General features: G+C 38.9%; 1 protein-coding gene across 1 annotated transcript; it reads right to left on the reverse strand.

Moving 5' to 3' along the window:
- Nucleotides 1-14,552: 14,552 nt before the first annotated feature.
- Nucleotides 14,553-15,455, reverse strand: LOC131397851 (vomeronasal type-1 receptor 4-like). Its single transcript, XM_058530959.1, has one exon. The coding sequence runs from the start codon at nucleotides 15,453-15,455 to the stop codon at nucleotides 14,553-14,555; it is 903 nt and encodes a 300-aa protein (XP_058386942.1).
- Between the last annotated feature and the right edge of the window lie 245 nt (nucleotides 15,456-15,700).

Here is a 15,700-nt window from a genome sequence, read left to right on the forward strand (position 1 = left end):
AGCCCAGTGGCATAGTGGTTGAGTATGCATGCTCCACTTCGGTGTTCTGGGGTTTGAGGGTTCGGATTCTGGGTGTGGACCTACGCACTGCTTATGAAGCCATGCTGTGGCAGGCATCCCACATATAAAACAGAGGAAGAAGGGCACAGATGTTAGCTCAGGGCCAATCTTCCTCTGCAAAAAGAGGAGGATTGGCAACAGATGTTAGTTCAGGGCTAATCTTCCTCCTCTCCCCCAAAAAAGAAAAAACAAACTCATAGATACAGAGAACAGATTGGTGGTTGCCAGAGGCGGGGGGTGAGGGGTGAGCAGAATGGGTGAACGTGGTCAAAAGGTACAAACTTCCAGTTATAAAATAAAGAAGTCATGGGGATGTAATGTACAGCGTGGTGACTATAGTTAACAATACCATACCATATATTTGAAAGTTGCTAGGAAAGTAGATCTTAAAAGTTCTCATCATAAGAAAAAAAATATGTAACTACGTGATGGATGTTAACTAAACTTATTGTGGTGATCATTTTGCAATATATACACAAACCAAATCATTATGTTATACACCTAAAACTAATACAATGTTATATGTCAATTATATCTCAATTTAAAAAAAAAGACTCGGGGCCGGCCCCGTGGCTTAGCAGTTAAGCGCACGTGCTGCACTACTGGCGGCCCGGGTTCGGAACCTGGACGCGCACCGACGCACTGTTTCTCCGGCCACGCTGAGGCCACATCCCACATACAGCAACTAGAAGGATGTCCAGCTATGACATACAACTATCTACTGGGGCTTTGGGCGGAAAAAAAAGGAGGATTGGCAATAGATGTTAGCTCAGAGCTGGTCTTCCTCAGCAAAAAAGGAGGAAGATTAGCATGGATGTTAGCTCAGGGCTGATCTTCCTCACACACACACAAAAAAAAACAAAAAACTAGTAACCTCACTAGGGATCTTCTCCATCAACAGATCCTAAAAATAAAACTGCTATCATGTGGACAGGGGAAAGATTAAAAAAAAAAAAAAAAAGACTCGCAAAGTCTTCTCTAGCCTTGGGACCCAATCAATGCTGCCTGCCTCGTGGGTCATCCAGAAAATGGGTCAGAGCAGCACATTGGTATGGTGTGTATGTTCCCTCCAAAATGTAAGGCAGCCCAACAAGCACTGTGCTTCTTTCTAAGTGGAAGCAGTTGCTAAATGCTGCAATGACTTTCATTTGGGTGACACAACTGAGACTTCTGGACTACCAGAATCCACAATGAGTTTAATGTGCCATCATCTAACACACAGAAATTAAGACTCCTGATCAACTTAACGGTAAACCACAGTCATTATCCAAACTCCATCCATTTTCGGCTCAAGTTAAACAACTGAAGTAATTGGAGACGTGATGGGAGTCACCACATCTGCATCTTCGTTCTTTGATGATGTCACTATCCTTCCAATGCCACGCACACAGTATTGCTTGCGATGTGCTATTGCAATAGTCAGATGAATTTCCAAGGACTCTTCCTACAATAACAGTACTCATGCTTCATATTTAGGAGCCAATGTAGGGATTCTGCTGTTGTCAAGTACTCATTAAGAAATGGAATAAATGACGACAGTTTCAATTCACAAACCTTTTGGACCAACTGTGAGATAAACTCTGCCCAAGATTCCACTTACCTTTGGAATACTGTAAGCCCCCAAGCTGACTGTAGTACTTTCCTATTGTTGCCAGAACAAATTCCCACAAACTTAGTGGCTTAAAACAACACAATTTATTACATTTATATGTATTTTGTTTGCAGAGTATGTAATGTAAGAGGTAGAATGGTCCCAGAAATTGTGTATATCCACTAGGAACATGGGAAGATGTGAAACATGGAAGCTAATTGGGGGTTTTACAAGAAGGACCTTCAAGTTCCAATGTGAGAATATAAAACGACACATATTTTGTTTATCCAAATCAAAATGTTAACATGGCACGGACTTTCAGCAGCACTCAGCGGTGGTTTATGGTATTAGCATCTATTGCTTTCACTCTAATATCCTTTATTTGTAGATGCTATATATACTTCAAAATAATGACTACTGTTTTTATGTTTTCAGTTTTTACAAAACTGGATTTTGTCAGGACAAGGTAAATGAACACAATCTAAACTTTGAGATTGTGTTTTTTCTCTTCCTTTTGCATTTTCTAACACAATCAATGGCTCCACTTTTCACCGGTCCATCCCATACCCCTATTTGGATCCTAGGAATCATTGTTAACTTTACTATCCCCGTGCCACAAATACATCAAGTTCATGACCAAATAATATATCACTTTTATCTACCCCATGATTTCACTACTATTCTTCACTACTATTACCTCAGGGTATAGAACCAACATCACTGGGGTAGAGTATTGTAAAACATAGTTAAGAAGTTTTCAGCCTTAACACTTGTCACCAGCCTTCCCACTCATCTGCCACAGGAATTCTCGAATCATTCTTAGTCACAAAAGTCTGAATATTTAACTGCTACTGGCACCCATGGCATAAACAAAATGTGCAAATGCTTAATGATAAGATATAAATTCTCTTGTATGACTCCAAGCTGCATTTTCAGCCTTTCCAGTCAGTCATACGCTCTGCCCTCCTTTTTGTTTTAAACAGCCTATTAGAAATTCCTTGGAACTGACTTACTCTATATGTCTTTGCTCATATAGTCCCCCTGAAAAAAATAATTCCTCCTCATAATCAAGCATAACTTACCTTTATATTAAATACCAGTTTTTATTCTAAATGTCTTACCGTCCACAGTTCCATTAAAAAATATATTTTTTAAATTTTACTATAAAAATTTATATCATAGTGCCTTTTCATCTTACATATTCTGTCCATAATCTCTATCTAAATACCAAGCTCTTAGGTGACTGAGGTATTATTCTTTTTTAAAAGACTAGATCATATAATAGGACTGTTAATGGTGTGTGAACATATATATTTATTCTCTTATCTGGAAATTCTTATAACACCATCATTTTTATAAAAACTAATAACAGACACAGAATACTTAACACTTCTAGAATTCTAACATCAGAAAATTACTGATCAAACAGTAAAAACATAACAAGTTTTAAATTGATACAGCCTCTTCATTAAGACTTAGAGTTTCCTTCCCTAAGAATTCTTCCAATGTTAAATTTTGCTTTTCGTCAATCTCACAAACATATTTATGTATATTCATCTTACAAAGATGTAATTATTGGGGCCGGCCCGGTGGCACAAGCGGTTGAGTGGGCGTGCTCCTCTTCTGCGGCCCGGGGTTCGCTGGTTCAGATCCCGGGCGCACACGGACGCACTGCTTGGCAAGCCATGCTGTGGCAGCATCCCGTATAAAGTGGAGGAAGATGGGCACGGATGTTAGCCCAGGGCCAGTCCTCCTCAGCAAGAAAAGAGGAGGATTGGCAGATGTTAGCACAGGGCTGATCTCCTCACAAAACAAAACAAAACAAAACAACAACAACAAAAAACAAAGATGTAATTATTATGCCTCTCCCTCTGGCCTGTTAAGCTCAGAGCACAGAAACCACAGGAACCATGTCTATAGCAAACACAAATTCTGATTGCTGCTCACATCAAACATCTTCAGCGCCAATTTATTCCAAAGGAAGTTGGAATACAAGAGGGAAATCCAAAACAAAACTTTAATGTGATTATAACACAAAGAGCAAAAGTAAATGAGAAAAATAGCACTGCCATCCTGTCTGAGACATTCTGAGGATAATTAATTTCTGCTAAAGACTGTGAGGTCAAATGCCATAGAAAGAGGAATGGCCCCCACACATGGAGGCCTGTGTTGGGGAGGTCATTGGTGAAGCTGCAGTGACTTCACACAGTTACTGTGATGGTCTGAATGTCTGTGTCCCCTCAAAATGAACATATTGAAATTCTAACCCCAATACGACAGTATTAAGAGACGGGACCTTTGGGATGTGCTTAGGTTATGAGGGTGGAGCCTTCATGAACAGGATTAGTGCCCTTATAAAAGAGGCTCCAGAGAGATCTCTTGTCCCTTCCACTAAATGAGGACACAGCAGAAAGGTGCCAGCTATGAACCAGGAAGTGGGCCCTCACCCAACCAGGGATCCAGTCCAGTCTTGATCTGGGACTTCCCAGCCTCCAGGACTGTGAGAAATGAATTTCTGTTGTTTATAAGCTACCCGGTCTGTGATATTTTGGTACAGCAGCCTGAAGACACTGACAGTTACTACTCACTTCTCATTTACAACACAGTGCAATTGGGTGTTTGGTGAGCAGTCTTTAACGTGGTAATTCAGAGACCCGGGGCCTTTTCATCTGAGGTCCTGCTATTCCTGAGGCCTACTTAGATACAGTAGCCCCCCCTTACTCACGGGGGATACATTCCAAGACCCCCAGTGGATGCCTGAAATTGCGGATAGGACCGAACCCTATGTATACTATGCTCTTTCCTATAGACACATACCTATGATAAAGTTTAATTTATAAATTAGACACAATAAGAGATTAACAACAAAAGTTAATAATAGAACAATTATAACAATATACCGTAATAAAAGTTACCGTAGATCTTAGCAACATCAGCATACGATTTTTTTTCTTTCCTTAAGTCGAGAACTTTCACCTTTTCACTTTAAGGAAGCACTTTAGGGTTTCTCTGCGGCATATCTGGATTGGCAGCATCACTTTTCTTGCACGTTGGGGCCATTATTAAGTAAAATGAGGGTTACTTGAACACTGCGATCCTGCAACAGTTGATCTGATAACCCAGATGGCCACTAAGTGACTAACGGGTGGGTAGCGTATACAGTGTGGACACCCTGGACAAAGGGATGATTTATGTCTCACACAGGATGAAGAAGGATGGCGCAAGATTTCATCATGCTACTCAATTTAAAACTTATGAATTGTTGATTTCTAGAATTTTCCATTTAATATTTTTAGACAGTTGACCATAGGTAACTGAAACCGCAGAAAGCAAATTCACACATAAGGGGGGACTACTGTACTCAGAAATCATCCAGCCAAGGAGAGAGATAGTCAGGGAATTTTGTGACCCAGACTCTTAATGGCTTACCTCATTTTTGCCTACATTCCATTGGCTAGAAAGCAGTCGCCTGGTTCAAACTTAAATGTGAAGGAGGCTGGGAAATGTAGTACTCCTACATATCTGGAGAGAGGAAACAGGCTTGGTGAATATCTAGCCAATATCTGCCCCTAGGCCAGATACCACACTGTTTACTCCCTTGGAATATCCCTCACTTTGGTTTAGGAGTGACATAACATAGTAAAGTGACATCAGCGTATCTTCAGCATCCATTTGCATTTTTCCATATATTGACCCTGGAATAACAAATTTCCCAACCCATCATATTGTGAAAATATTCAAATTTTCTCCTCCACAAAATTACAGCTGAAAACAACAGTCTCATAGCTGTTAGAGTAAAGCACAGTAGGATTTCCCTGAGGCACTGAGTAAGAAAATCATGAAACTGTTCATAGGAAGGGCATGAAATCAGTAGGTGGTCACAAAGACACAAGCTGTGGAAGTACACAATGCAAAGAAAGAAAAGACTGGGTTCTCTACAGTTAAATAATTGATTTCTCAAACTCTTGTCATTATTGAACTGTTGGATATAAGCACAGATTTTAGTGAAAGGACAAATAATATAACAGGAAGTAGACAAGTTACCTAAACTCACAGGAAGAGATGAGCATTGTCATGGTCATCTTACTTCTTGTTCTTTGTCATGCTCTGGACTAACGTGAAACTAAAGGGGAAGTAAGAGATTCTGATAAACACTGAACACACAGGGCAATGTAGAAACATCCTGGGAATTGGGATGATGAGAACCAGGTCATGTCTGAAACAACAAGGAAGGAAACACTTTCTCCTTCATCAGTGAAGAATAATACTTGAATTCTGTAAGATTTCAGAGTCTCTCAAGAAAAACAAGAAGGAAAGTGGTGGGTATAGATTCCAAATGTTTAGAAGGGGGAAATGAGATTAGAAAAGCAATAAATCCATTAGAAACAGAAATGGAAAAATCTTAAAATAAACAAATAGCATTTATATAGAAAGCACAAGTAACATTGCAGATGTAAATTCAATTATACCAGGAATAACAAAACTAAGTTGATTAAATACAGCAGTCAAGTCACAGTTTCTTATATCAAATTTCAAAAAATAAAACAAAATCTTCTCTTTACAAGAGATTATTGTAAATCCTAATGATACAGAAATACTGAAAATAAGTAATTAAAAATGATCTTCTCATCATCAACTTGCCAAAATAAAGCTGATACAAGTGATCATAAAAAACTAAATTTTAAGGCAAAAAGCATTCTTGAAAAAGTGAATTATCAAATATTGATAAAAAGAACAATTTAGCTGAAAGATATAACAATCCTAACCTTGCACGCACCTGAGAAATGTCAAATTATATATAAAAATGTCGATGTAAAAATACAAAGAGTATTTATATATAAATTTTAACGTATATTTTAGTATATTATAAGAAGACAAAATTTAGTAAGGTTGAAAACTTTTGACTCACTAAATAATAAGCTTGATCAAATAAACACATTTGGGACACTGGCTCCAAAACTAATAGAAAACACTTCTCTTTTTCAACATATATGAAATATCTACAAAAACCAATTTGGTCTGGGCTACAAAAAAATTTTCAATAAATTCTTCAAAATTTATACTTTACCCACTAAATTTCATAACCATAAAGCCACATAACTACACTTACTAACAAGAACATAGGGAATAAACACTTTTTAAATACGCATTAATGGGCCGGCTCCGTGGCTTGGTGGTTAAGTGCGCGCGCTCTGATGCTGGTGGCCCGGGTTCGGATCCCGGGCGCGCCCCAGGGCACCGCTTCTCCGCCCAACGCGGGGCCGGGTACCACGTGCAGCAACTAGAAGGATGTGAACCTGTGACATACAGCTATCTACTGGGGCTTTGGGGGGAACAAAATGAATAAATAAAATCTTTAAAATAAATAAATAAATACGCATTAGTGAACAGAACCACTTATTTGGAATACGCAAATGTATATTAATGAAAAACCGTGAAAATTTTACTTATCAAAAGTGAAGAGCTAATTCTAAAGCAAATATTTATAGAGAAATTAAAGCCTTAAATACATATATATATATATATATATATATATTTTTTTTGGTGAGGAAGATTGGCTCTGAGCTAACATCTGTACCAATCTTCTTCTATTTTGTATACAGGATGCCGCCACAGCATGGCTTGATGAGCAGTGTGTAGGTCCGCACCTGGAGTCGGAACCCACGAACCCTGGGCTGCCAAAGTGGAGTGCATGAACTAAACAAAGAAAAAAAGCTCAATGATCTTACTTTAAATTCATGATCATTAACCTCATGAAGGCACTTAAAGTTGAGCGACAGTTGTCAGGTCTGGGATTTGATTTTTCCCTACTTGGAAGCTAATAAAAGTCACCTGTTATATTTTACGGATGCTATCAGAAGACATAGACTCCTGGGTCAGAGACAAAGGAATTTATTACTCATGCCACGGAAAGCAGCTTTAGTATCAGCATATTTTGCTTTGATTTCCTTTGCCCCCAAGTCCCCTGAGGGCAATATGGAAAGGTCCAGATGGATGCCTGCATATAGATTAGGCTGTGTTACAGGATAAGTAACTAAGCTTTGGGAACCTGCTGTTGTATAGCAAAGTGTAAGCAAGTCTGCACTTTGTCCCTAAGGTAGACATGACCTCATCCCTCACAATGTTCACCGCAAACATAACCCTGAGAAACAGCCCAAAGAGAGAGCAGGGCCTTGCATTCTTGGTACACTCGGCAAGACATGTAAGAGCCTGAGACGCCCTTGGAGGACTTTCTCTCCCAATGGCAGTCATATGATAGTCTCCCATCTCATTCACCCTCCCTCTCTCCTACATGACTACCGCTTAACCTCTCCTCTTTCTTCCAAACTCTAACACCTCCCCTCATCTTTACTCTCAGCTTATGGCCTTGCAATCAAAAAAGAGGTTGTACAACCTCTTACTATGTCAGCTAGCTATCTACATAGGTATGTGCCCACCCATATATTCTTTCTTACTGCCTGTGACTGAGGACGAACGCTTCACGTTCTGGACTAAGGCCAATTCCACCAGAACTGAAAGGAGAAGCGGAAGAATCCACAATGATAGTGGGAGATTTTAACACACATCTTCATAGACGATAAAACAATCATATAAATAATCAGCAAGAATATGCACTATCTGAACGACACAATTAGCAAACATGACTTAATTGTTGAACAGAACACTGAGCAATTGTTGAAACAGAACATTGAACAAATCAGCGGAAGACTACATCTTCTTTTCAACTGCACAGAAATATTTACCAAAATTGACTATATCCCAGGTCATATAGCAAACCTTGACAAAGGTCAAAGGACTGAAAAAATGCAAAGTCTGTTCTCTAGCCACAGTGGAATTGAGTGAGAAATAACAACAAGGTAAGTAGAAAATCCACAACATTTTGGGAATTAAGCAAGACTTTGCTAAATAAAACATAGTCAAAGGAGAAGTCAAAAGGGAAATTGAAAATATTTTCAATTGAATGATAAATATATGACACACAAACTTGTGGGAGACAGCCAGAGCACTTAGAGTCCAATTTATAGCCTTAAATAAATATTTTTTAAAGAGAAGAAAAGCTGAAAATTGTTTGCTCTCATCACAAGAATCTAAAGAAAACAGCAAATCAAGTCAAAGAACATATATATAAAAAGGGAATGACAAAGATAAGAGCAGAAGTCAGTGAAATATAAAACAAATATACAATAGAGAATTTTAAAAATTAACATAATTGAAAAACCTCTAGCAAAGTGTAAGGAAGAAAGACAGAAGGAGGAGGGAGAGAGGGAAAAAGGGAAAGAGAGAAAGAGAAGGAAGGAAGAAAGGAAAGAAAATTCATCAATATCAGGAATGATAAAGGGGACCAGAACACAGAGTCTACAGACATTTTAAAAGATAATGAGGATTCAACAAACAAATTTTCAATATTTGACAACTTAGTTAAATGATCGATTTTCTTGAAAAATAAAACCCATGAAAATTGACACAAGAAGAAATAGAAACTCTGAATCCTCCTAACCTTATTAAAGAAATTGGACCACTATTTTAAAATTTTCCCACAGGAATACTCCATGCCTGGATTGCTTCACAAGTGAATTATTCTAAACATTTAAGAAGGCAATAACATTAATCTTATACCAATTCATCAAGAGAATAGAAAAAAGAAAACACTTCCTAACTCATTCCGAAAGTCCAATAATTCTGACACTAAAACCTGACAAAGTGGGGCCGGCCCGGTGGCGCAAGCGGTTAAGTGCGCGCGCTCCGCTGCGGCGGCCCGGGGTTCGCTGGTTCAGATCCCGGGCGCGCACCGACGCACCGCTTGGCAAGCCATGCTGTGGCGGCGTCCCATATAAAGTGGAGGAAGATGGGCACAGATGTTAGCCCAGGGCCGTCTTCCTCAGCAAAAAAAAAAAAAAAAAGAGGAGGATTAGCGGATGTTAGCACAGGGCTGATCTCCTCACAAAAAAAAAAAAAAACCTGACAAAGATATTTTAAGACGTATCTCATAAACACAGATGGAAAAATCCTTATCAAAATATTAGCAAATCAAGAAAAATATAAGTATAATATATCATGACCATGTAGGGTTTATACAAGAAATGCAAACCCTTAGCAAACTAAGAACAAAAGAGAACTTCTTTATTCTTACAAATATCATCTAAAATTTCTACAGCAAATCATAATTCATGATGAGTTATTATAATTAACGTTGAGAAATTGAAAGTTTTCCCCCTTAAGATCAGAATTAAAAGCAAGCATACCCATTCTTACCACTTTGTTGAAGTTTCTATCCAATGCATTTAAGGCAAGACAAATGAATAAAAGGCATATAGATTGAATGAAAATAAATAAACCTGTTATTATCCACAGATGACATGATGGTGCATATAGAAAATAAAAAAGAATCTACAGCAATATATTATAATTTAGCAATGTCGCTGGATTCGAATTCAAAATACAAAGCTGATTTTATTTCTATGTACTTTCTAAGTACTACCAACAAAGAAATATAAAATGAAATTTTAAAAGTGATGCCATTTAAAATAACATCAAAGACATGAAATATTTAGGAAAACATCTTAAAAATGACGTCTAAGACCTCTACACTGAAAACCACAAATCATTCCTGAGAAAAATCAAATAAGAACTCTATAAGTGGGGGATATACTATGGTTAAAGATTGCACTTCTCAGGTTTTCAGAATATCAGTTCTCCCAAATCGATCTACACATTCAATGCAACCCCAGGCAAAATTCCAGCAGGACTGTTTGTGAAAATTTATAAGCTGATTCTAAAAATGTCTGTGGAAATGTAAAGAGCAAAGAATGCCTAAGGCATAACTGAAGAAAAAGAACAAAGCTGGAGGGCTTACTATAAAGCTATTATAATTAAGACAGCGTGACAGCAGCACAAGGATATACAAATATACCGACAGAAAAGAGAGGAGAGTCTAGAAACTGACCCACAAATATCTCGCCACCTGATTCATGACAGAAGAGACACTGCAGTACACTGGGGTACATAAATGGTTCTTGGATGGTTGGATATCCATAAGAAAAGGAAGCCTTTAATGTCTACCTCACACCATCCACAAGAATGAAATCATATATACTATACATGTAAATGTGAAAGTATAAACAAGAAAAATTTTCAATGAAAGAAGAGAAGAATATGATCATGACGCTGGATTATGCAAAGATTTCCTTAACAGGAAAGCAAAAGCACCAATTTAAGAGGAAAAAATAATACAATGGACTACTTTAAAATTAAGAATTTCTATTCATAACATACATGAATAAGAAAGAGAAAAGGCAAAAACTGGGAGAAGATACTTACACTGAATATATCCTACAATGGACCCATACTAGAATACATAAAGACCTCTTAACCCTAAATTTTTTAAAAGGGAAATAATCAATAGAACAAAATGGCAACATTTTTAAAAAGAACTTCACAAAACAAGACAGCCAAATGGCCAATAAATATACGTACAGATTTTTAATGTCAGTAGTCACAAGGAAATGAAAATTAAAATCATAGTGTGATATCACTACATACCCATCAGTGTGGTGAAAATGAAAAAAAAATAGACAATACCAAATTTGGGGGGCATATTTGGAGTAACAGAATTCTTATACACCGCTGGTGGAAATATCAATTCATTGGTACAACCACTTTGGAAAACTGTTTGGCATTGTCTACAAAAGCTAAGATATGCCTACCAAATGATCCAGGATTTTTCTCTAGCTATATTCTCAGAGGAAACTCATATATAAATGTCTCAAAAGACATGTGCAAACATATTCATGACAGCACTACTCTACTCGCCAAAATAGGAAAAAAGCCAAATGAGCATGTACATTAGAAGGATTAAATTGTCTTGTTTTTATACTATGGAATAATATGCAAGTAAGAGAATAAAAGAACTTTAACTACATGCAACAACATGTGGGGATTTCAGAATCATGTTGAGCCTGACATAGAAGTCAGGTGCAATGGAGTATACCTACTGTCTGATTCCATTTATACAAAGCTCAAATACAGTCATACCAATCTATGGTGTGAAAAATCTGGATAGTAGTTACCTTTGGGAGTAGCGACTTGATTACAGCATAAAAGTAGATCCTGGGATGTTGGTATTATTCTGTTTCTTAATCTGGGTTTTGGTTTCATAAGAGTTTTCAAATTGTGAAAATGTAATGGTCTATAGACTTATGATTTGGACCCTTTTCCTTATGAATGCCAGAAAATTTATGGGGAAAAAAGGCATCAGGTCAAATAAACAAGAGCCTGGAACTTTTATAAATTTCATCTGTGCTGGAAGCTGGCACAGAAATAACAAGACAATAAAGACTTGTGTTTGCCTGGGGATTATAATTATCTCAGAAAGGAAAGAAGGCAAATGCATAAAAATATATGTGAATTTGAACAATGCTCAACACTTCCACTGGTAGGACACTATTCCATCATACATCACCTGGATTATTGCAGTTTGCCTTCTAAATGGTCCCTAGTCTCCTGCTTTGATCTCCCCAGCAAGAACCCAGGAGAAACATCACTGTTATCAGTTAGGATTCAATCAGAAAAGGAACCACTGGGAGGGATATGGAATACGGAATTTTTTATAAGGATTAGACCTTTCACAATTGTGTGAGCTGGTGAAGAAGTCCATGGGATGCTGTTGCCTCTGTGTTTGGTGGTGGGCCTGACGTCAATGTAGTTTGGCAGGCCAGGTAGTCAGGATATAAAAGCTAGACGTGAAAGAGGAGAGAGTGAAGACAAACTGGGACCTGTGTCGGTGTCTCACGACCTCCAACTTCTACAACATGGGTGACCTGCAGAAGTTGGCACCCTGCTATGGACTGCACACACACCTGGCCCAGCACTGGCAGAAGCTGAAGGAGGATGCCCGGCAGGAGCCAGGGCAGCCGCAGGTCCAGCTGGGGCATCATGCCAGCACATGAGCAGCAGCACCTGGGGCCCACACCACCCTGCAGAGCACATGGCTACTGCTTCTCTTCTGACTTCTATATACGGCACAAATGTCGCCTCGGCCAACCCTAATCTGAAACCATTCAAGAAAGGAGTTCTTGGAAACATCAGTCCAGCGAAGCTAAATTGACACAGTATAAAACCACACCCATCATTCTTTCAAAAAGATAAAAGCCTCTGATGGCTCCCTCTCTCGTGGGGTAAAGGTGAAAATCGTTACACTACCTACAACATCTCATATAAGCTGGCACTTTTCACTCCTATTCCTTGCTCATTCTCACGTCCCCTGCAGCCACACTGCTATTCCGACAGCACACCAGGAATGGTCCTTGCTCAATCTCTCCTCTGCCTATTCCCTCCACCCTCTCCATTCTTGCCAAGGGCCTATGCATCACTCCCTCTCTCAAGTCATTCGGGACTCTGATCAAACATCACGTCTCAGAAAGGGATCTCCTGACCAGATTATTTAAAACTGTATCGCCCAGGGCATTCCTTCTCCCGCTCCGATTCATTACTTTTCAACAGAGCACTTACCAGCAGCTGAAATACTACAATGTTATCTGTTGAACATTTTCTGCCACCCTCAGTAGAATGTAAACTCCATAAGGACCATTATTTTTTCCTATCTTATTTATTAATATCCAATGTCACCCATAACAGTGACTGGCATAGAGTGGGGATCATTAAATAGTCTTCATAAAATGAATGACTCAACGAATGAATGAACAGAAAGTGTAGATCCCCCTCCTCTATCTGCTCTTTAAATGAAGCTAACTTGTTACTAGGTCTCACGCCTATTCTCCTCACTCTCAAATTTCCCCTTGTCTTATTTCAACCCAACCTAAGCGCCTATTGCCAATATATGTTGTTGACAACCAAATGTCTATTTCCGAAGCAAACCCTCCATCTGTGCTCCACTCATATATACGTGTGTGTGATGTATGACCAGACACGTGCATGACGCTGATGTCTTAGAGAGGTAACACACTCCGTGTGCTAAAAAGAATGTGCAGTATCTTTTACACCCAAACTACAGCTTCCTCGGGTTTTCAATATCAAGAAACACCACCACAACCAAGTCTTAAGAGAATTGAGAGTCATTGTCCACACCAGTTTTAAACAACCCTTTATGAAACAATCACTAACTTCAGTGCATACTTCTGTCTAAGGAAGTATTTTTCAAGTCCATATGCTCCTCTTCATGTTAATTTCCATCATCTGTAACAGAATCATCATCCTCTCTCACCTGGTTTACTTCAAGCCTCCTAATTCTTTTTCCCAAGTTCACTCTTGATCAATTCAATAAACCATTCTCACAGTTGTTAGGCAAATTGTATAATTTTTTAAATGCCCCCCTTCTCCTTGATAAAAAAAAAATTCTTAAATTGCCTGATATTACTGCTGGGACTTGTCATACAAATTCTTAACTTAATCTGTAAAACCTGGCACACTGTAACCCCACCCTAACTCAATAACCTCAGCTCATGCCGAATTCTCTTGTTCTTGGCTCACGAGGCACATGGGATTTCTTTCGGTTCTTTGTATGTTTTATGTTTCTTCCTGCAAATGGTGTTCAAATGTGCTTTTCCATTTGCCTAAAACACTCACTGTAGCCGGTGGACTCCTCCAAAATATTCAGGGAGTAGCCTAAACCGCAGATATAAAGGGAAGCTTTCTATAATCCTGAAACATACTATCCCGAGCTCTTCATTGCAGCAATCTGCGCAACTGCAATTATATAACTATTTGTGTAATTGCTTGTTTGATGTCTGGATTCCCCACAGATTTCACTGGAGCAGATGCCCTTGCTGTTTACCACTGTGTCTACAACATGAGTGGTACAGAGAAGGTGCTTCACAGTATGAGATGAACGGGTGAATGAATGTTGTGCAACGCTCTCAGGAATTGGGTGAGTTCTACAACTTCCTCAGCAGGAAGAGCAGAGGCTGGAGACATGGGCGTCACTTTTTAAGAGCAAAAAGGGACTGAGGGTTGGAAAACAACAGGATAGAAGCACACCGCTGTTCACAAGCCACAACTGTGGGTTGTCAAAAAGATAGGCATACATTTCAAAAGCAGAAGAGAGAGAATAAAATATGACAAAAGTGCTCACAAGCATCAGGATGGATTTTGTGGCTTTGGTCTCTGGGGATATTTGAGGGGATCGCCTAGTGCTGTGAATGTATCGGACCTGCTGTTTGTGCCTCTGAAGGAAAAATATCATGGATCCACTGGCCCACATCATGAGTCCCAAACAAATAACATCAACAGAGGAGAAAATAACTGAACATATTGATTCTGTAATTGTGTTAATAAACAGACGAGAGCAATATCCAAGATCTGATTTCACACTGATATTTCTGCTATTCTTTTGTTCAGTCACTCTCATAGGAACAATGATATTTACCAGCAAATGAAACACCCAGCTCAGGATACATGGAGAATTAATATGCTCTGGGGATTTGAATTTGAGCTCTGCCCATCTAGAGTTTGTGGGTTTAATACTTAAGGCTTGGAAGCCACCCAAAAGACAGGTGGTGCTGAGGGAATTTCCCCAGGCCACTCTGTGAAAATAAAAGACAAGTTTACATCCAACATCATCTAGGAAATATTTCAACCCATAGGGTGCCATCATCCGAGAGATTCCCCCACAAAGAAGGGTCAAAGCATTGGCCAAAGCAAGATGGTTAATTATTTGCTCTAAAGGTCTCAATCTCTGTCTCCTAAAAAGAGAGCAGATATACTGGCAAAGGAGTGAAGCATTCCCGAGAATCCCTATTGCAGTCTGAGCAAGGAGGACCATATCTATTGCCAAGACAACAGAAATCATTTCCTCAGTGGCTGAGGTATGATGATTTTGCTCAGATCCACAGAACCTGGGGAGAAACAGAAGGAACACATGAATTTCTTCAAGTCAAGTGAAATACGGTTCTCACCGTACTTTCTTTACAATCTCCCTTGTGGGAACCCTATTCTATGGTCATGCATAAAAATCCACCCCTAAAGTCTGCTTCTCCTCATCACTTAATATATCTCTCATGGTACTTAAAACATGGTACTTATTTCTACTGAAGA

This window comes from Diceros bicornis, chromosome 34 (assembly GCF_020826845.1).
Source record: "Diceros bicornis minor isolate mBicDic1 chromosome 34, mDicBic1.mat.cur, whole genome shotgun sequence".
In the NCBI taxonomy this organism is placed as follows: Eukaryota; Metazoa; Chordata; class Mammalia; order Perissodactyla; family Rhinocerotidae; genus Diceros; species Diceros bicornis.

What these genes read in the sequence shown, in the direction of transcription:
- LOC131397851 (XM_058530959.1), bottom strand. Translation starts at nt 15,455, where the DNA reads ATGATTTCTGTTGTCTTGGCAATAGATATGGTCCTCCTTGCTCAGACT.